Source organism: Pundamilia nyererei, unplaced genomic scaffold, assembly GCF_000239375.1.
Source record: "Pundamilia nyererei isolate P.nyererei 1_Seehausen unplaced genomic scaffold, PunNye1.0 scaffold00021, whole genome shotgun sequence".
NCBI lineage: Eukaryota > Metazoa > Chordata > Actinopteri > Cichliformes > Cichlidae > Pundamilia > Pundamilia nyererei.
In genome coordinates, this window is record NW_005187422.1 from 1,851,620 (window position 1) to 1,872,433 (window position 20,814).

General features: G+C 41.3%; 1 protein-coding gene and 1 long non-coding RNA gene across 2 annotated transcripts in view; one reads left to right on the forward strand and one right to left on the reverse strand.

Annotated features, from left to right (window-relative positions):
* LOC102210695 (uncharacterized) overlaps nt 1-818 on the reverse strand; it is an 18,078-nt gene extending 17,260 nt beyond the window's left edge. The window contains exon 1 of the long non-coding RNA XR_311556.1: nt 761-818. This is a non-coding gene — a long non-coding RNA (uncharacterized LOC102210695). The remainder of the gene's footprint in view (nt 1-760) is intronic.
* Nucleotides 1-14,660, forward strand: part of cntn4 (contactin 4) — a 184,181-nt gene extending 169,521 nt beyond the window's left edge. The window contains exons 13-23 of the mRNA XM_005726628.1: nt 754-929; nt 4,318-4,438; nt 4,817-4,975; nt 5,797-5,946; nt 7,810-7,880; nt 10,052-10,286; nt 10,555-10,670; nt 11,597-11,783; nt 13,527-13,639; nt 13,719-13,887; nt 14,265-14,660. Coding sequence (XP_005726685.1) covers nt 754-929; nt 4,318-4,438; nt 4,817-4,975; nt 5,797-5,946; nt 7,810-7,880; nt 10,052-10,286; nt 10,555-10,670; nt 11,597-11,783; nt 13,527-13,639; nt 13,719-13,887; nt 14,265-14,356 — 1,589 coding nt within the window. The 3' untranslated portion in view covers nt 14,357-14,660. The remainder of the gene's footprint in view (nt 1-753; nt 930-4,317; nt 4,439-4,816; nt 4,976-5,796; nt 5,947-7,809; nt 7,881-10,051; nt 10,287-10,554; nt 10,671-11,596; nt 11,784-13,526; nt 13,640-13,718; nt 13,888-14,264) is intronic.
* The last annotated feature ends 6,154 nt before the right edge of the window (nt 14,661-20,814 follow it).

Genomic DNA, 20,814 nt, shown 5'->3' on the forward strand with positions numbered 1-20,814 from the left:
TGTGTGTGTGTGTGTGTGTGTGTGTGTGAGACAGAGAGGGGGAGCCAATACAATGAAGGTATCGAATTCACTGTGGATGAAGACTGCACTGCCGGCACTTTCTACATGAATCTATGCCTGTCCAGGGATCATTTGCCATGGTTAATTTAGTCCATGTGCTCAGAGTGGCTATTTCAACCAAGTAATCACAGCACCCCCAAGAGGGAGACAGGTGCTGCACACTCTGAGTATAAAGCCTCTCCCTCCCTCACGTCCTTCCACCTTCCCCCTCCATCGCTAACATACGAGTGCAGATAAGGGACGCTCGTCTTATTCCCATGTGCAGCCACTGTAATGCACTGCAGGAGAGAAAAGAGAGCACTGACGACTGGAAGAAGTCCTGTTTGCTGTTTTCCTAGCAGTTCGATTTGGGAATTGCAGCCGGGTCGAGGGGAGTTCCAGTCTGCAGGCTGAGATGACAGTGACACATGGAGGCTTCGCGGGCTGCAGGAGAGACACGTCTCCTCCGAGTCCCCACAGAGACAAGCTCAGGCCGAAACTAATACCAGTTATTGTAGCTGTGCACCCTAGTTTGCTATGTGCTCCGTCCCGTATATCCTTCTATTAACTCAGTCTGACATATCCATAAGGATGATGGAAGGGCTCTGCTTTTTGCAAAGCCATTTCCTGTGCTGAATTATAATGCCTGGAAAGAGTAGAGGCGTGCAGCGTGCTTGATCAGACGTGCGTGAATATGAATGTGTGTTTTTTCAGAGCCTACCGTCATCACCACGCTGGCCTCCACGCTGGACGTCACCGTCGGGGAGAGCGTGGTCCTGCCCTGCCAAGTGAGCCACGACCCGTCTCTGGAACTCAAGTTCACCTGGTTCTTCAACGAGCAGCTCATCCACTTCGGGAGCCACGGTGGATTCTTTGAAAAAGTGGGAGGCGTAAGTCAATATTTCATCATTCATGGTTTCTGACAGGCCGCGAGACTAACAGGCCTCTGGTTTTAAAACAAGCTGTCATGTTGTGAGAGGTGTGCAGACAGGATGCCTTCATGCATCAGTCCGGGAAGCCTTTTTGCTATGAGCGTTTATATAGTATTTGGACATTTTATCCCCAAGAAAACAAAATATGCCTAAAAACAACAAACCTTGAAATAGGGGTACATTAAATGTGCATTTCTATCCCAGTAGCTATTATCGAAAAACATTTACCCCCTAGAATTAAATAAGGCAGTAACTATGTGTATGTGTTTGAGGATTTTAGCCACACTTTATTTTCTTTTTAAAGTATATTTTTCAGCCAAATGAAAAGAGAAATCAGGTAAAATCTTAGTTTTACTCTCTAATTCTATCTAATTTCTTATCTGCTTGAGCAGTAAGGACAAATCACCAGGCTAACACATAAAGACAGACAATCAAACACTCTCACATCCATACCTACGCCCAATTTAGATTCACAGATTAACCTAAAATATATGTCTTTGGACAGACACAGAGAGAACATGAAAAGAAGGCTTCCCAGCTCTGTGGTTTTAGCCTTCCCTTGGTTTCGTTCTCCCTGTGCTGATGACTTTCTTTGGTTTTCTGCTTCATCTGTTACAGATGGGAGACAGATAAAGCTTTGAGTGGCCAGTGAGGCTAGAAAAGTGCTATTCTATGACACTGACAAGTGTATGATTTAATAATAGCGTTATATCAGATTCCCTCATTATGGTACCAAATTATCGGTAGCAAAATAGCGTACTCAAAAGGTGCAACGTGGTGCTTTCAGAGTGCATCACCTAGCAATATATATATATATATATACATACTCATTTCTGCTGTTTGTTACAATTTGTTGTGTCTCCTGCTGTTTTTCCATCAAAAGATTTCATTCTAGATATAAAATACATTATTACATAACAGCAGTTTACTCACCACCTGTTTCAAAACAGAGTTTAATATTTCCTTATCCACCACGGGGATGATAATTAGTGATCATATGTCTAGATTTATGTTATTTTCTTGTTTTTTTTTTTAAACATATTACATTTTTAACATCTGAGACTCATATTAAAGTAAACACTGCTAGAGCCGGACTGTGGATTTTTTCATGCCTAACTAATTATCAATATTTGATGACTGAAAAATCCAACATATCATCGGATTAGTTTTTTTTTTCAGACACTAAACATGAACAAATTTCTCTTTCATTTTTTATGTGTTGCTATTTATGAGTCCTTGCTACGATAATACGACAATGCAGTTTAAAAAGAATCTTGTTTTGTGGTCACATGTTTGTGGCATTTCAACTTGGTGTTGGCCAAACTATTCAGCATCAATGCTCCTAAAATGGTTGAAGGGTGTTTCTCCCAAGTCTGCTATTATATTGTTTAAATACCAATAAATTGGCAAATAGCTAATATCGGACTCTAAACACACCAACGGTGTAGGCTTTATCCCTGGAGCACAAGCTGACGTTATCCCCCATTGTCTTCCCCCCAAAAAACGATCACGATATGATGGCAATAACCGCAGCGTAAATGGCCAGATACTGATGTTTCCACATGCAGTCAGACCCCCTAATTTTAGTTTTATATTTGTATTAATGCAACAAAAAATTGAATGAAAATAGAGTACCAGATAGATGTCAGTTAATTACATCTATCAGCAATATAAACACAGAAGACTAAAGGTTCATCCACACAGGAAGTGATTCATGCAGCACCCTCTAGCTGATAGTTAGTTGCTAGCAGACATCCCAGGTTTATCTTTGTAACTGTTGAATGTATTGTCATTAAACAGCACATTTAACTTTCATTGGTAGTCGAGTTGAACAAAGTTTTGTGTTCCCAGCAGTTATTTCACTCACTGTAGCTTTAAGACTCTGTATGTCATCGGCTTTCTGTTATATCTGGTCGCCAAGTAGCTTCCTGTGTGGACAGTTGCTAAAAAATTGCTCTTTTGGTGAGACAACAAACTAACCTAACAACAAGTGAGAACAGAAATAGAACTGGTCCACAAATAGTTCCGGATGACATCCAAACTGGAGTGTTCAGCTGTGTTTGTGCCCACCTCGCCAAAACACTGTTGTGTGTAATTTCAGGAATGCTAATATTTGCTAATGTGCTAGCATGCTAACGACCAATGGCATAGCTTAGCTGTAGGGTTTCTCCCACGAGAGAGCATCATTTCAAATTCTGTTTATTGTCACACTCCAGCTTTGATAACATATATTCCACATAAGCTGAGGCGCATAATGTATAATTAAAACTCAAACCTTGTTGAGTTTCGTGGAGGAATCCTCATTTTATTAGCACCACTGCTACATAAAAGACATTGATTTATTGCCCAACCCCCTTCAGAGATTTCATTGTATAAAAGGTCCAGATGTGACTCTGAAGATTAATTGGTACATCAATATTATACTTCTTCTCTTAGCGGGGTCATAATAAATTCAGCCGCAGTGCAGAGGGAATGTTTGTATCAAGTGTATAATTTATGGGCAGAAAAAATTTGCTGCCTGTGGTTTATTTTAAAAAGAAATTTACATACATGCAACCAGTCTCAGTGAGCTCCTGTATACTTTATAAAGTCCGCAGCTTATACCTCAGCATGCCATGCACTGTTTTGAGTTGGAGGGGTTTTTTCTCTTTTAGCTAAAAAATGCAAGGCTCCTTTAAAAACTGCAGGCAATACAGAGGGAAAAAAATCCAATGCAGAGGCGTTTTTTTTCTTTCTGTTTTCTTTATGATTTAGGTGTTTCTAGGATCGTGATTTACAGTCTCCCCTCCTTAATAAATTGCTGTTCGTCTACACTTATATTGATTAAGCTACCAGCCACTCCATAGAATTCTTACTGCCACTGTGCCACATATTTCCGCCATGTCCAATTTATCACAGAACCTGCTCAGCTCTGCCTGGGTAAAATGATAATGTAGGAGAGGGAATTGCAATTAGAGATGGAATGAAAGGCTCTCTTAAAGAACTAACTATTAGACTAGCCATTAGGCTGCGCCGTATAACTGAAGCGGCTCCATACCGCAATTCAAATCAAGCCATTAGAGCAAGTTCATTTCTGTAATCACAGGGATAAAACAAATGCACGGTGTGCACATGGTATAGAGAGGTATTTCTTTGTGCTTCTTTAGAATATAGATGGAAAGTGGGAGTGTGGAAATATGAATTCCTTTTTGAAGACATGAGAATAAGCTTTCTGTTTGGTTTCGTTTGTTCCCGCTTGGCTACAGAAAAAGTGAGCGTTGAATTGGAATCACAATAGCAGGTTGCTTACGAAACTCCTTTGCTTGTTTGTGTGTTTGCGGGTGATTGTGCATGTGTTGAATGACAGCAGCATTCGGCGGGAGACATTATGATTCGGAACGTACAGCTGAGGCATGCCGGGAAGTACACGTGCGCCGTGCAAACCAAGGTGGACAGCATTTCCGTGGCTGTTGACTTGGTCATCAGAGGTGAGTCACCATAATAACTGTGATTTAAATAATTCACGATCTACCTGAAGAAGACTGGCTTTGTCAGTGATGCATGTTTACTGTGACTGGTTGCACTTCACTGACGAAGGAATAAAGGGAGAGAAAATTGAGGCGAGTGGAAATTTCTCTCTGGAAGGTTTAAAGGAAATTTACTGTCTAATTAGACCCAATAGCTCCCAAAGGTTTCTCACTGAACTGACGTCGCTGCAGTAGCCTCAGGTGCTAAAACCACCGCCACACTCTCTACCATCTTTCCATCTTTTCCTGATTTACATTCCCTCCCTCCCCTACCTTCTTCCTCCATCTGTCTCTCTATCTTTCTGTTCTCTTTCCTGCCTTGGCTATGCCATCTATCAGGTCCCCCAGGGCCCCCCACCAGCATCCATGTAGAAGGAATCACTGATACCACAGCCTCTCTGTCCTGGAGGCCCGGTCCTGATAATCACAGTCCAATTACGGCATACACCATCCAAGCCAGGACACCATTTTCCCTCGGGTGGCAAGCTGTCACCACAGGTAAGCTCTCTCCAACCAGCTGTGGCCTCCTCCAGTCACCTGGAGGGGGCCACTCTTCATCATGCCTCGGCTGTGAAAATATTGAAGATGTAATTTTTACCCCAGCATCAATTGTAGTGGGACCATTGACTCCCATTTTATCGCTCTCTTCGGAATCCTGAAACATGGATCTCGTCCCGATGATGAAGCTTTTTTGCCACAGCCGTAATTTGATAGTGCAGTTAAGTAATGGGATCGGTGTAATCTTTGCCCACATCCTTTATGGCACCCTTAACATTTACACATGATTGGCGTAATATGCTTTTATCTCGTTCTATTGATATTTTTGTGAATTAGGACACTTTTATCAAAGATGGTTTTACTGGCTGCATTGATTTGCCAAGCAAGGGTCATAGATTTGTAACAGAAATACAATGTGACCTTATAGGGGCTCAGAACCCAGAGGAAGAAAATTAGTTTTTGCCTTTTTAACTGGAATCATTTTTATTATTTTTGTTTTCAATATTCAGTCCCTTACAGCGATTCTGGTGTTTTGCTTGTTTCAGCTGACTTAACAACTACACAGTGCCATGCATGCATTATTAAAGATTTCAACAAAGATCACCAAATTGGCAATGTAATGGTTAATGTATGTGTTTATGTGCATTTTTTAAAAATCCTTATGCGTCCTTGTGTGGTATTGGAAATGTGCTGTGTAACTACCATGTCTGTTAGCCTGGAGGATAGCATGCTACTGATGCTTAGCTGAGACACTCCAAGAACACACAGCCACACACATTCATGTGTTGAAACTGAAGAGGGCACTGTGTGTTTTCTGCCAGTTCCTGAGGTGGTACGGGGCACCCGGCTGACAGCTACAGTAATAGACCTGAGCCCTTGGGTAGAGTATGAGTTTCGAGTCCTTGCGAGCAACTCCATCGGGACTGGCGAGCCCAGCAAGCCATCCAAACAAGCAAGGACAAAAGGAACATGTACGTACTGAATCTGTTTTCAAAACTGACCAGTATACATATCATTTACCCAACTTTCTGAATACTTTTTTTGGAAATACTGTTCCCAAAATGTTTATTAATGCTGGAGGAAGGGAAACCGTTAGCCTTGCTCTGTCAATACATAAGTGAAGTTATCAGCTAACACTAGCAAGCTTGGTTGCATGAGAAACTCAAGGGGAGAATCACTCCACGTCACGCGGCATTCCTGAGGAACGCAAAAGGTGACCTTCCGTGTTCTTATGGTAGCGCCGGGTTATGGATAAAATCTAGTAGAATGATGCTCCCGTGGTAATACACGTTCCAGCCATGTATTCCAGCCCTAACCTGAACCAGCACTTTAATGGTAAATGGCCTGCATTTGTATAGCGCTTTACTCAGTCCCTAAGGACCCCAAAGCGCTTTACACTACATTCAGTCATTCACCCATACACACACACATTCACACACTGGCAATGGCAAGCTACATTGTAGCCACAGCTGCCCTGGGGCGCACTGACAGAGGCGAGGCTGCCAGACACTGGCGCCACCGGGCCCTCTGACCACCACCAGCAGGCAAACATGGGGTTAGTATCTTGCCCAAGGATATTTGGCATGCAGCCAGGATGCAGCCTGGGATCGAACCACTGATCTTCTGATTAGTGGCTGACCTGCTCTGCCACCTGAGCTACAGCCACCCCACTTTAATGACATTAAATAGTGTTTTCCAAAGCGATTTTAATAAAATGAACGAACATGTGTAGATTGATTCCAAACCGTTCTCATATTTCCTCATTTTTCCGATCTTGTCATTTAGGGATGTGTTGGGTGCCCGGAAGCGTAATATGTTGATGATTTGTCACCTAGCGTAAAATATTACGCCTCGAGAGTGAGAATGTGTTGGTGTCACAGCATCTGTCAAAGTGGCCACACCCCAACTCCAGTTTCCAGATGGGTGATCAGCCGCCATAAATTTGTTATGAAACTATCCATAGATGTCTGTAAAGATGCTTTTTAACACTGTTAAGTTGGGCATTTCAACATGGGAGTCAATGGGGATGAGCACGCTTTTGGAGCCAGGCTCAAGTGGCCATGAGAGGAACTGCAGTTCTTGCTACTTGTAGTATGTTGGCTTCAATGTTCAGCCTTGGTTCCTGCTTATTTCCACCACGTAATTCCCACCCGAGATGGGCTTTTTGTTTTCAGTCAAGCATATGTTCATTAGTCAACTTGACTGGTTCTGTTAGATCTTCTTACATCTGCTCAGAGTTTTTTCACAACTTCTGTCTTTAGTTCAGTTTTTTTTTCCGTTTTTGGGATAAATTTTTTCAAGTAACCTTTGACAAGTAAAGGGTATAAGCATATTTTGTAAAATGTCAACCAATAGGCTGTCCTGATAGGTGGAGCGCATACCAAAAAATGCTCCCAGGAGCTCCCGGTTTGAGTCCCAATAGGCAAGACATTTGCTCCGTGTCGTTCCCTCTACACACTTCTCTCTACACACGTGTCCAATAAATTTAGAAATGCTGATAAATATCTTAGGAAAATAAAATACAAAAACCTTGAATATACAGTCAGTGTGCTGGATATCATTACTGCCTCAAAAGAAAATGAAAGTCTCATTCAAATTGCAAAACATCTCTAAAAGCTTCTTTTAGCAGTTTAACAAGTTTAGATTCTTTACGTGTTCCCTTTTCATCTCGGAGATGGGAAGTTTGCTGATGTATCTGAATGCTGAAGTTCAGGCTTGTCACACACTTACCTCTCTTAGCAATTTAGGATTTGCTGGAAGGAGCATTATTACATGTGCCTTTGCAGTGTCATGTGAAGTCAACCCAGCTAAGCTGATCTGTCTTCTTCCTTTAGCTCCGAAGGTCACACCAGCTAATGTGAGCGGAGGCGGTGGCAGTCGCTCCGAATTAGTCATCACATGGGAGGTAAGCAAGCTTGCTCAAGACCCCCTCACCCATGGAGGAGGCAGCCAGACGTCATTATTCTCTGTGGATGTAGGCCTCTGTTTCATTAATAACAGCTGAACTGCTTAATGTATGGCATTTCATTTTTAAGAACAGAAAGGCAATAACTGCTGCTGTCACCCTGGGGGAGAGAAAAATGCTTTTGAGGTTTCAATAAGATAATTAAACTCAGTTGTTCCTTCGAAGTTCCGGCTTTTTTCTGTGATTATTTTCTCACTTTTCTCCTCTTTTCTTTATTTTTCCTTTTTCGTTCTCTTTCTTTTCTTATTTCTACAAGGCCCCCCGCATATCAGCCCGGCTCCAAAAACGTATATTTGTTCAAGCTGCTGCTCAGAATCATCAGCTCCTGCTGTGAACCATTTCACTGTTGATGTTTCAGTATGCACAAGTGTGGTTAAAAGGTAACTTCTGCTAAGCGAAGCCCCTGTTTTGCCTCAGCCCCTGAAGTTCTTTATGCCGTTGTGTTTTCACACAAAAGCAGGGGCAGCAGGTTGTTCATAACTATTCCTTTAAGAAATTAAGAAAAGGCGTCTCTCCCCCAGGGTAACAGCAGACATTTCTATTCGCATGGCTGCAACCCGGGGCCTAGAATACAGCTCAAGATATGAATGAAGGTCTGCGTCAATGACACACACAACTCTATATTGGTCAGCAAACATAGCCAGCCAAGAGTTTAGTTTACTTTAGTATGAAACAGTTTTGGTCGGACGACTTTGAATGATTTCTTTGGACTGTTGTTTTTTCCAGGGTGGAACGCAGCATGTATTACTAATGATTTTTACAAAATAAGAATTGGATGCTCACGTTTGAATTTCTCTTGGATTTTCTCTAAACTATGCAGAGTCAAAAGTATACATACGGCTTCAGATATATACATAGACCCCACATATATTTGCTTAAATGTTTCAGTTGGACCTTGACCAGATGTTTTTGGTAGCCAATTTAGTTCATTTCAGATAGAGCTCGACTTATTTCTTAGTGAGCAACCTCTCAGTCCATAGCGATGTAAAACTTAGTTCACAATGGACAGTGACACTTTCAGCAGGTTCTAGCTCATGGCAGCTTGAGCTTTGGTTTGGCTTGTTTCTGAACATCTTAACTAACTTCCTCTCATCTCAGGGTCACAGTTGGGTCTTCATCCAAACCTTGGCAAACTGGTGAAATAATTATATAAATAAATAGGTTTTTTTTTCAACTCTCATCTATTTATTTTGAATGAAAAGACAAAACTTTACCCTAGGACTGATACTTTTCACCTCATAAATGTACAAATGCTTAGGCAATATCAGTAGCAAACGCTGTGTACAGAATAGGCTTTAAAGTTTCATTTTTTTCATATCTGCTACAGCTGACCCCGAACCCACCATTAGTTACGATGCCAAACTCACTAAACCCGAATTAAATTCTAAAAGGTTTTTCACACTTTTTTAGAAGTAAGAAAAACTGCATAATATAAAAACCATTTGTTGTATTTAGAGGTTACCTCTAATAACTGCAGAGAAAAATCAGCAAACATGAGAGAAGATGCAGTTTTGCTATGATAATAGTAAAATAATAACAAAAAGTTGAAAACAAAGAGTGCTCAAGAATAAATCCCTGAGGGACACCACAGCGTATTCAAGTGTGTTTGTTTCTGTCTTATTAGTACTGTTTTTTTGTTTTTTCAAGAACCTTTAAAAGCTTTGGGTGGTCATTCTGAATGTCTGGAGACCATAAACACTTATTCTAGCAGTTTTAACAAGTTTTATCAAAACAGTACACCCCACTTCTCTCCAGACAAAAAAAAAGATGTGCTCTATGTATCTTTTAGTAGACCAGAGTGAAGAGGTTTGGTTTATTCACTAGAATAATGGAGCTATAAATATCTGAAGCATGACCACGGCTACGGCTATGTTATCATGCTGAGTGCTTTGTACTGTGTAATGGATGTGTCTACTTATAGTTTTTGTGTGTTCAGCATGTTTTATTTGAAGACAAGCATTGCCTAAAAAACTGAAAGCCTCGTGTCTGACCATATTTCGTCGCATCCTCACATGGCAACTGTAGTTAAAAAATAAAATATAAAGACAGAGTTGCAGTGTGTTTATTTCCCTTTCTTTTGCAAGTGCTCACACAGTGTTGTTTTCCTGCAGCCTGTTCCGGAAGAGCTGCAGAACGGACCGGGCTTTGGCTATGTGGTGGCTTTTCGACCCCACGGCGCCACAGGCTGGATGCAGGCAGCCGTACCCTCCGCTGAAGCATCCAGATACGTCTTTAAAAATGAGAGCATTCAGCCCTTCTCCCCTTTCCAAGTCAAGGTTGGGGTTTACAACAACCTGGGAGAAGGGCCATTTGGACCTGTTACCACTATCTACTCTGCTGAGGAAGGTGTGTATGATTTGGAGTAGATCTGCATGTCTAGCTAGCAGTGATTCATCACTAAAAGACTGAGTCAGTCCTCCTTTCTTTAAATGGCAGCAGCAATCTCGCAGGCAGCCTTCTTCTATCAGCACTCGCAGGCGTCTTCAGCATACTTTCCTCCCTCTGTTGTTCTAATAAAAAGAAGCCGCTTTGAAACTTTTTTGATGTTCTCTCTTTGAGGGGTCATCAAAGCGCAGTGCAACTTCTAAAACCAGTCTTTACACATTAACTCCAGAGCCTGGCCGAGCGCCCACCAGGGTCCGCGCCAAGAGCCTCTCTGCATCTGAGATTGAAGTTTCGTGGAAAGCTCTGCCCTGGAACGCCAACAAGAAGAGAGTGCTGGGCTACGAGGTGAGCTCTGATGAAATACCTTGTTTGTGTGAGTTTTCCCCTGGATGCATTTCCTGTTTGTATGCGTGTGTGCGCACACATGCCAGCTAATGCTGTACAATCTTGTTGTCTTCTATTATTGATGAGTGTTCGAGACTTATGCACCTTGGGCGTACGAGATAATAGCTCGCTGCCTGCATAATGGTCCAGCCGAGTCCCAGGCCTGTGGGTTTGGTTGTGTTTCTCTTGTTGCTTACCTAAGTACTGTAACCACCCTGATTAGCGTGCTGATGCAATACTCCAAGGGATAGAATGCTTAGCTTCTAATCCACACAACATAGCAAGCAGTGGCTCTGCAGACTTTCTCCGTCAGTTCTTGTCATTTTAATTCTGCTCACTGTTGAAATCCAAGATGTGGACGAAGACGTTTGAGTCGTCGGACTGCGTAAAATGCCAGAATTATAAATTGTTGACCACTCAAAAGCAACAGAGGAGCAGGCCCTCAGCAAACCATTCCTTTGAGGAAAGGCAAATTATATTTGTGCTGTCAAGCATGCCCGCTGTTTCAGCCCTGACAAGCAGGGTGACAAAGAAAATCTGTTATCAGTGGACATTGATGGCAGGGGATTTTTATGGATTCTTTCACTTTTTTTTATTTATTTATTTTTTTGTTTCCCCACTTTTGCATATTTGACCTCAATCTGTACAAACAAAACTTAAACAGAACACACATCTGCCCGGCACAACGGAGGAACACAGTTCACAAGGCGCACAAGGTGGCATGCTGCTAAAGCTTGTTTTCAGACTGCTCACAGCTTCCATCCAGTTGAGTCCACATCTCCCTGTTTCCAGTTCGCACCTCACTGACAGGGTGTAACAGAAAGCTTTTAAGGTGTCCATCGTGTTTTCTGCATTCACGTCTGCGGTTCTACCTTGTTGCTTTTCAGCTGAGGTACTGGAGTAGAAGTGAAAGGGAAGACACGGCCAGCGTGCAAAGGACTGTAGGAAATCAAACATCTACTATTATCCGCGGGGTGAAAGGCAGCACCGCATATTACGTCTCAGTGAGGGCGTATAACACTGCAGGAACAGGTCCTCCCAGCACCACCGTCAACGTTACCACCAAAAAGCCACGTAAGTATGGGCTCAAATTAGAGCCTGCAAGAGATTAATGGCTGGCTGAGTTATATTGGGACTAAACTCAGATAAAAGGTGGCCTATTTTAACCTGAATAGATCTCTATAGTAACTTTCACTGATCATATAGGCCAGTCCAGAGTAGATTATCTTCAGAGTTTCAGTTAAATATCAGCTAGAATCAGCACATTAGGCTCTTTTAGGGATATACAGATTATTTCAACTGGTTACCACTGAGCAATTTTCTGCTGATTAGAGGTCTAAATATGCATCAAAATGATACACAGCCATAAAATTGGGATCATGTTAGCTCAGACATGAAAGTCTGGTAGATGTCTATATCACCCTCGACATTATTTCAACAAACAAACACATTTGTTTGTGTTTTTTTTTTCCATGTCACATTTGATTGTTTTGCAAAATTATCGTGAAGAGACCCCAGGTACACAAAGGACACTGATTTAGTATTGCCAATATGAAATCAGTATTTTCTTCTTTATTGAAAAAATTGTTCATTCCATGCATGCATCAGTTATGCAACTGCTTACTGCAGTTCATGGTTGCCAGGGGGTTTGAGCTTGTTCCAGCTGTCATAGAGTGTATGCATATGTACAAAAGACGGCAGAGTTATTAGTTAGTTTCATCTCATCTGAGAAAAAGATGTGCTTCCAGTATGCATCATCGTTTTCCATGTTTTCCTCATCATATTGTCTGGTTTAAAGTTGCAGAAGAGTTTTTCTCGATCTCCAACCTCGAGTGCATTCCTGTGCAGAGCTCTAGTGATTGTCATCTTCTTACTTGGCAAAGTCATTCACTGCTGTTTTGGCAGTTATTCTATGGTCTTTAGACACATCGCTCACTAATTTCCTTTCTAGAATCTTTTAAATCTTTTAGAATTTCTTGATGATACTTCTCCCTCTGGCTTTACGAGCGTCAACAAGTCTAAATGGATTTCTTTTGTTTTTGCCATGATGCTTTCTCAAGTGACAGCTCAGACTCTTGAAGAAGTTTTATACTCTGTGTAAATTGGAAGATAACCCTCAGTTTGAACTTAATTTTACAAGCTTTGAGAATTACAAAGTTAAAGCACATCTTTGTGCACATTGCACAGCAGTGGTTTGTGCTATGGATAGAAACAATATGGAAATAGTTTATCCTTTCTAAAGAACCTGTGGCTCCGACATGCCAAAATTGACTTTTTTTGAATGTGAACAGTTTCCGATGAGTGTGAAATAGAATGGTTATTTTCTTTGTTCTCTTATTTCCAAAGCTTGAGAGGACAATTTTATTAAAACAAACAAAAAAAAACCCAGTATGACTTTTCTTACTGCCTAGGATTAGACATACTTAGTTGGTTGGGGTCATCAACAATGCTTACCTCAGAGAGTTAACCAAATCTTCATTTTGTTTTGAAGTCATCTTCAACACCTTTTTATGACTATTTGCTGGGTCACCTTTTGTATAAGCACAGAGCGTGATGCAGACAGCGTGGGTTCTAATCCCATTCTGTCTGTCTGGTTTGAAGTTGCAGAAGAGTTTTTCTCAATCTCCAACCTCGCAGTACATTCCTGTGTAGAGTGCGAATCCCATTAACTCTTTACTGGGATTTTACGTTTTATAGAACCAGCTAGCACAAACAAAGGCTGGCTATGTTACAGTTGCTTCACAGTACACCCATCTGATCAGTGTGCCACTGCTCAGCTATCATTTTAAGGTAAATGATGTGTTTTTGCTCTCCCAGCACCCAGTCAGCCACCGGGTAAAGTGGTGTGGAACACGTCGAACTCCAAGATTATACTGAACTGGGAGCAGGTCAAAGCCCTGGAGAACGAGTCAGAGGTTACTGGTTACAAAGTAAGCACCCAGACGCCTTGTTTTGTTAGAAAATTCTGTCCCGTGCCACGCTGCCATAATTCGATCTCGTCTTCTTCAGGTGCTGTACAAGAAGAATCGACACAGTCGCCCCAGCGTCATGGAAACAAACACCACCTCTGTAGAGCTGGCGCTTCCTACTGACGAGGATTATATTATCCAGATAAAGCCATTTGGTGAGGGAGGGGAAGGCAGCAGTAGCAGGCAGATCACCATCCCAAGGATACCAGGTCAGTGGAGAGCTAGTTAGTGTCTCCCTCGTGGCTGAGCTGAATAATCCCCTCCCCTGCTGCTGTCTTGGCAGAACAGATTAGCTGCTCCAAAGCGACAGAGACTGGGGAAATAATGTTCTGCATTTGACATTTGTGTAATTACAGCTTCTACGTGACACCAAAAAGTATGTAAAGTAAAGTACTCTATTTAGAGTCCTTTCTGTGCCTCACTCTGCTGCTCAAGGAGTAAGATGAGAACATGTTTTTGATATTTTTATCAGCTCTTAATTGCTAAAGCAGGTTGAAGAGATGTCTCTTTAATAAGAAAAAGGTGGGGAAAAAAACATATTTCTCTCATAGACTAACAGCCTTTTTCTTTTCAACACCTTTTCCAGGCCCCAACGCAGTCGGCTCAGCATCCAAGGTCTCCACTCTATCAGCACTCAGCACAATAGCACTGTCTTTCACAGCGCGGACATCTTTATGACAAACGTCTCGCAGCAGGCGTTGCATCTGATGTGAAGACGGCGCTCCGGCAGAACGCAAACAAAGCCCACTCCGGTGTAACTAGATCCATTCATTTAGATTTTAGAAGCAAAAGGAAGACGCCGAAGGAAAAAACAACAAAAAAAGACAAAAAAAACGCCATTGAGATAACAGGGAAGGGGTCCCCTTCAGCACCCAGGCTAAGTAAGGGAGATTGACCGATGTCGTGACTATGTTGTTACCAAAGCAGCTTTCATAAGAAAAAAATAATCAGAAAAAAATGTCTTATATGCATTTTTTTGTATGACACGTTGAGCTTTTATAGATTTTCTTTTCTTAAATAAATTTAAAGTCTGTCTGGGCGTATTGGGTCAGAACATCTGCATGACAAGCAACATCATCAAATTTTCCAGTCTGGAGGTGAAGAATGTGATTTGACAGATCACCCTTTGTCTTCTAAAATAAGATACTACTTGTGACTTTGGTTCCAGCAGACCAAAGTGAGTTTTTTTTTTCTTCATTTCTGTTTCTGCACTATTTAAAAAAAAAAAAAAAAAGCTTGTCTCAAAGGACTGCATCGACAGCTTTGGCATATGCTGCTATTAATCCCAGTTTGTAAAGAGACAACTAGCATTAGACTTTACATGTTAATGCTTTATCATTCTAGGAAAGTGGCTGTGGGTCATCTTGATATATCAGATAATCCTAATAGGCACTAAGCTTGGAAAGTTTTGTCAAAGCAGTCACATGAAATGTGAACACTGAAAGCGTTATGAGTTGCAATCATTCCTCCTGTCCAAAGATGGCATAGCTCAACTGCAGCCTCATGTTAGCTTAATTGACACTTGTGCTAAAGTCCAACATGAGGTTCTGGTCTTGGTTGTGCCGTGCTCAGACCACACAATTATTTTAATAAACATGCTCAGTGTGTCACGTTAAAAGATTCCAACGTCAGATGTTCTTATATGTTGTTTTTTTTCTGAGTCAGAACATATTTGGAGGGCTAAATTATCAGCAAAAGCTAGCTTGATTAGCAAGCAAACCTAAAGTGTACAAGTATAACGCCCCTAAAACTGACCAAATTTAAACTATAACTACTTGGACAAGCTGTAACTCACAGCAAGTAAGTTATAGCTTGTATCCCAACTGTATCCTTTTTTTTATGATAATCCTACTCAGAATTCTCTCAAAACCCACCAACACCTCAAACATGGTTGAGGAATCCAGTTCAGTGACTGAATTAGCGAAGGTGAAGGCTAACTGGCTGCTTGGCCAGGCCACATCCCTAACTTTAATCCAGAAACAAAATCCAGACATGTAAGCTATGAAAACAGTTTGCCCCAAATACAATTTTTATAAACTGTATTAACCAAGCTTTTTAAATAGCAGCTGTAAAGAAGTTAATTGAATCACTCTAGTTGAGCATTTTAACACAAAAGTCTATTAGAACGTACTGTCTTTTGGAATCAGCCTCAAATGACCATTGAAGGATTTGCATGTTGGTTGTAAGCTATCCAATATGCAGCAATAGTTTTTTGTCAGCTCTCATTCACTCAACATGCCTCATAACCTTGCTACATCTTTCTGGCCATGGTACTTTCACGCTAATATCCTATAGTCTTAACCTAGCACTGACTAAATGTTTTTTTGATGTGCCAGTTCCCCTGTTTGTGTCGCCTTGCTGTGCTGCAGCAGTTTTACTGCTATGAAGACAGAACAAACCTCCTCGCTAATAGCTGGACTTTGCTAACTGTAGAATGCTAAAATGTTTCTGCTGAACTCTAGAATTCAGTCTCGGACCACAGATCATACTGCAATTGCACTTGGAAGAGATTTTAAACAGCCGGTACGGACAGAAGGAATGATCACAGGGAGCAATAACTGGCTTATTTGTATAGCGTGAGCCTAAATCCCATCATCCTCGATGCTAAAGCATTAGCATATTAGCATGCCACGTTTTTGGTGCCAGTCCCTTGAGGGGCCGGGTTACCCAACAGCTCCCAAAATGTCGATGAAGTACTTAAAGCCATCCACGTGATAATTACCGACTTTGTAACCAGATGTAACATCGAGCTGTCGTTGAGAGCTTCTCCCCTGGGTTCCTCTATCATGGCCGTTTAACAGCAATGGGAACCGGGCCCTTGTGGCTGTCTCATGCTCCTCATTCTTTAAGTTAGCCCTGTGTCTAGAGCTATTCTTTGCCTTCTGTGTGCCTCATCATATGTTCAAAATCCTCAGGTCCTTAAAGAGCCTTAACTTATCATATGTATATCAAAAACATTAGAAACATAGGACTATGAAGCAGCCGTGGTGATGTTTACATGCAGCTTTGTGGATAGAAAACTGTATGTAGTGAGGGGGGCCAGCATCCTTTTCCTGATGTTACAGAGGTGAATTGAATGGCATTCTGCTGTTTCGCATGGGATATTGGCAATATATGAGGCCTGGTGCATTTTTATAGGTGTGTATTCTTAATAAAAAAGACAATGCTGCTGATCTTTTCCTTTTTCCCATCGTCTCCTGATGCCATGTGGGGCTGCTGTGCTACGCAGAGTACAGTGCAGTCTGTATGTAGCTTGTAATCCAGTTAAGTAGTTTGTACTGTTGAAGGGAAGTGTACTGTAGGCTACTGGGTCTTGCTCAGAATCATGCATTGAGAAATGTGTAATATACTGTTTTGTACACTTCAGATCATTTATATAAAAGAACCTTTCTAAAGAGATGATTTACTTGATTTTTATGTATCAACTCTGTTTCATACTGTAGCTAACTGTTGCTCAGCATGACTGTAATTTGTCCTCTCTTACGTCCATTTGCAAAACCGACTGAATGGCTTAAGGACCGTACAAGGTTCGTGCATCTGATAAGTTTGTGTATACTGTGCGTGTACCATGAAAACTGAACCACGATCAGCCCAATGTCTATGCTTCTGTCTCAGTCAGCCCCTCTGAGATGTGCTGGGTCTTCTGCTCATATACGCGCCACAGGAGAGTTTCTTCTGTTGCTGTTTGTTGTTTATACTGTGTTAATAAAGATTACCGATTTATAGAACAATGCTGAGTGCTTCTGGTGCATCAATATGATATCGGCCTGCATGACATATTGCAAGAAAGTGCCCCTCTTGAACTCTTTTCTGTGATACACCTGCACCATTTCATAGGCTTTATTACAACGTGCCCTGAAGGCAGGTAAAATACTAGGAGGACTTCATTCAGTGTAGTGCAGTCAGACTTGGGAAATCTTCACACTACAACTATGACAGAATGTGCCAATAGCACTCATCATTAATACTAATAATCTGGAGAAGAAGCACAGGAATTTTAGATCTCCATATTTAGCAATCAGTCTCTCTTTCCAGATATTCCTTAGCTCAGAATGTTTTTATCTCTGTCGATTTTCTCTTGAGAAGTGGCTTCTTCCATGCAAATAGCTGTATTTTTTTATTATTGGGTTTTTTGTTTTTGTTTGCCTGAATATTCTCGGGTCTCTATCTGCTTCTTCATCCCTGCCGAGACTAATTTCTAAAACTCTGGACTGTAACAGAAATATTAACGATTGACTGTGTCTTTCCATTAATCTGAACAGGGTAATTACCCCCCCCCCCCTTCTCTTAATGATCCACGGCCTTGCCTACCCAAGTTGCAATTTCTCCTCCAGGACGTCTTTCTTTTATTCTCTTTATTAATCTATTATTCTTAATTTTTTTATTTATTTTAGCTTATTTGTAAGTCTTGGGCCTGAGTTTGCATGTTCTACTTTTTTTTCGCTCTGGTTTCCTCCCACAAGCTAAAGACGTAGATGTCAGGTGATGGCTCAATCACATTAGAGTAAGAATAGGACTGCAACCTCCTCACAACTATGTAAAATCAGTGGCTGTCCAGTGATTGAACTGAATTCTTTTCCAGTCGGAAACCAATTGCGAGTACCTGCAGAAACCGACTGGTTGACCAGAGGTTGACCGTGCAACACCCTCAACCTATGGGTGACCACTTTGAAGCAACTGCACAGGTCACCTGGTGGGAGGCAACCTGTCTCCAAACAGTTGTAGTCTATGTATTAACAGACCTCTCTGCATTGAATCATATCTGTTATTAACCTCTGTCTCTCTTCCACAGCATGTCTTTTATCCTGTCTTCCTTCTCTCACCCCAACTGGTCGCAGCAGATGGCCCCGCCCCTCCCTGAGCCTGGTTCTGCCGGAGGTTTCTTCCTGTTAAAAGGGAGTTTTTCCTTCCCACTGTTGCCAAAGTGCTTGCTCATAGGGGGTCATATGATTGTTGGGTTTTTCTCTGTATCTATGAAGCGCCTTGAGGCGACTTATGTTGTGATTTGGCGCTATATAAATAAAATTGAATTGAATTGAATTGACTCAGACCGACTCCAACTGCTACATGTCTCTTTGCAATGGAGCTTAATTCAACTGGTTGTGTTTTATATGAAAGCAAGGTTGCAGTTAAGCCTTTGTCCTGCAGCAATCACATCGCCATTTGTGAATGAATTTCTGTCATAAATCCATGAGGTTCTGGATGGACTTTTTCTCTTTTTGGGGGCGGGGTAATAATTTAGAATTAATTTTTACAAGACAGTAGAAGAGACAGGAAAGGAAGGAGGAGATGTGTGCACATTCAAATCTGCAGTAATCTTTTGGCAAATGGGTCAATCGCTCAACCCAGTGAGATATATGGGCACCGAGACCTGCAATTTTTGATGATTTAATCACAGTTAATCATCATATTATCACAAATCGATCTAAATACACGTTATTGACAACTTGACACCAGTCAGTCATCCTATTGTCATCACTGTCTTTACGTAGCAAAGTTGCTTTGAAGTCCATGGCACAGCAGTAATTTTAGTCATGCCATGGTCTCCAACCACTGTTTTCCCTAGTGTGACTGTAGCTTAACTGGTGACTGTGATAAGGCTGAATGTGTAGCCATGAATGAATGTGTAACTGTGATAGCCCTGTAATGTTAACCAGTCTAGGTAGGAGGGGAAGAAGAAAGAAATGTAGGTTTTTGATAAATAACAAAAACAATTTCACAAATGACAAATCTGCAGCACTTGTGTGATGCTGTCAGGATGGAGCAAAATTTCTGAGGAATGTTTCCAGCAACTTGTTGTTCAAAGAATTAAGACAGTTCTAAAGGCAAAAGGGGGTCTAACTCGATACTAGCAAGTGTAACTAATAAAGTGTCCAGAGATCGTGCATATGCGTGTTTATATATCCTCGGACAAACAGTCTAAAAACAAGAATGATGAAGGAATTCTGCCATCCAAACCCTCTTCTCTTTATATCTCCTCATATCTCATGTGGAGAAATAACCAGAAACACAAACTGTAGACTGTATGTGTGAATTGGGCCCTGGCCCTTTAAATAGTATAATATACAAAATTGTTCAACTGAACGATTGCAGCACATTAAATCTGGGTGTTTTAGATGTCAGCCTATCCAAACAGGATTTTGCTGGTCTTCCTGAGAAGGTGAGTGCACGCAAACCTAAATTAGCAACATTTTTCCAGATATTGTCCCATATGTCACATGAATTTTTGAGATTTATAAATAAGTACTCCAGTATTCATATTCATCAACTATCTGGTTTGTGCATAGTGAAGGATTTCAAACATGTCCGATATCTAGCTTTGGTGCATTAATATACAGTATCTCAAAACTGGAGACATCAAAGACAAAGTTAATATGCAAAGAGATCGGGAAAAAAACTTTCAGTGGATTAAATATTAGAATATTGTGTAAATGTTTCATGGATGGAAATCCAAAGTTGGGATTTTTCAGCGTCCAGTCTTGTTCGTTTACAGAGATGTGTCAACAACAGATCCATCAAAGGTCCAGTGTGCATTCTTCCGTATATTGTCTGTATCTGTGATGAATACAAAGGTATCACTGCCTTAGATCATACCAGATTTTAGGGCTTTTATTCCAGTAATGGAGGGTGAGTAAGACCCCCATTCTGTCTTATGTTAGTTTCAGGCCGCCCTGGAAGGACCAGCAGCTGTGAAAATAGCTGGATAGATGAATGTACTGAATCATGCTGGAAATATTTTATTTTTTCCTCCTAGTTCAAATATTTTTATATCAGTGTTGCACAGTTGCCAAGGCTGTGCCTTCTGCTGTTTTGTGTTACCCACTTTATAAGACATATCACTAATAGGAATAGCAATTACTTTATTTGTGAAATTCTTTCAGGCATTATCAAACACTATCAATCCATTACCTCTAGCTGCTTATCCAATATTAAGAATGCCAGCTCAGAAACATCACAAACAACATCAGTGCATTGCAGGGCTAACAGAGAGAGACAGCCAACCACACAATCACACACTCTTATATCTACACATATGGACAGAATTATCACTTAACCTGACTTTGGACTGTAGGAGGAAGCCAGAGTCCCCAAAGGCACCAGGTGACCTTGACTGTTGAGCCTTCCTGCTAACCACT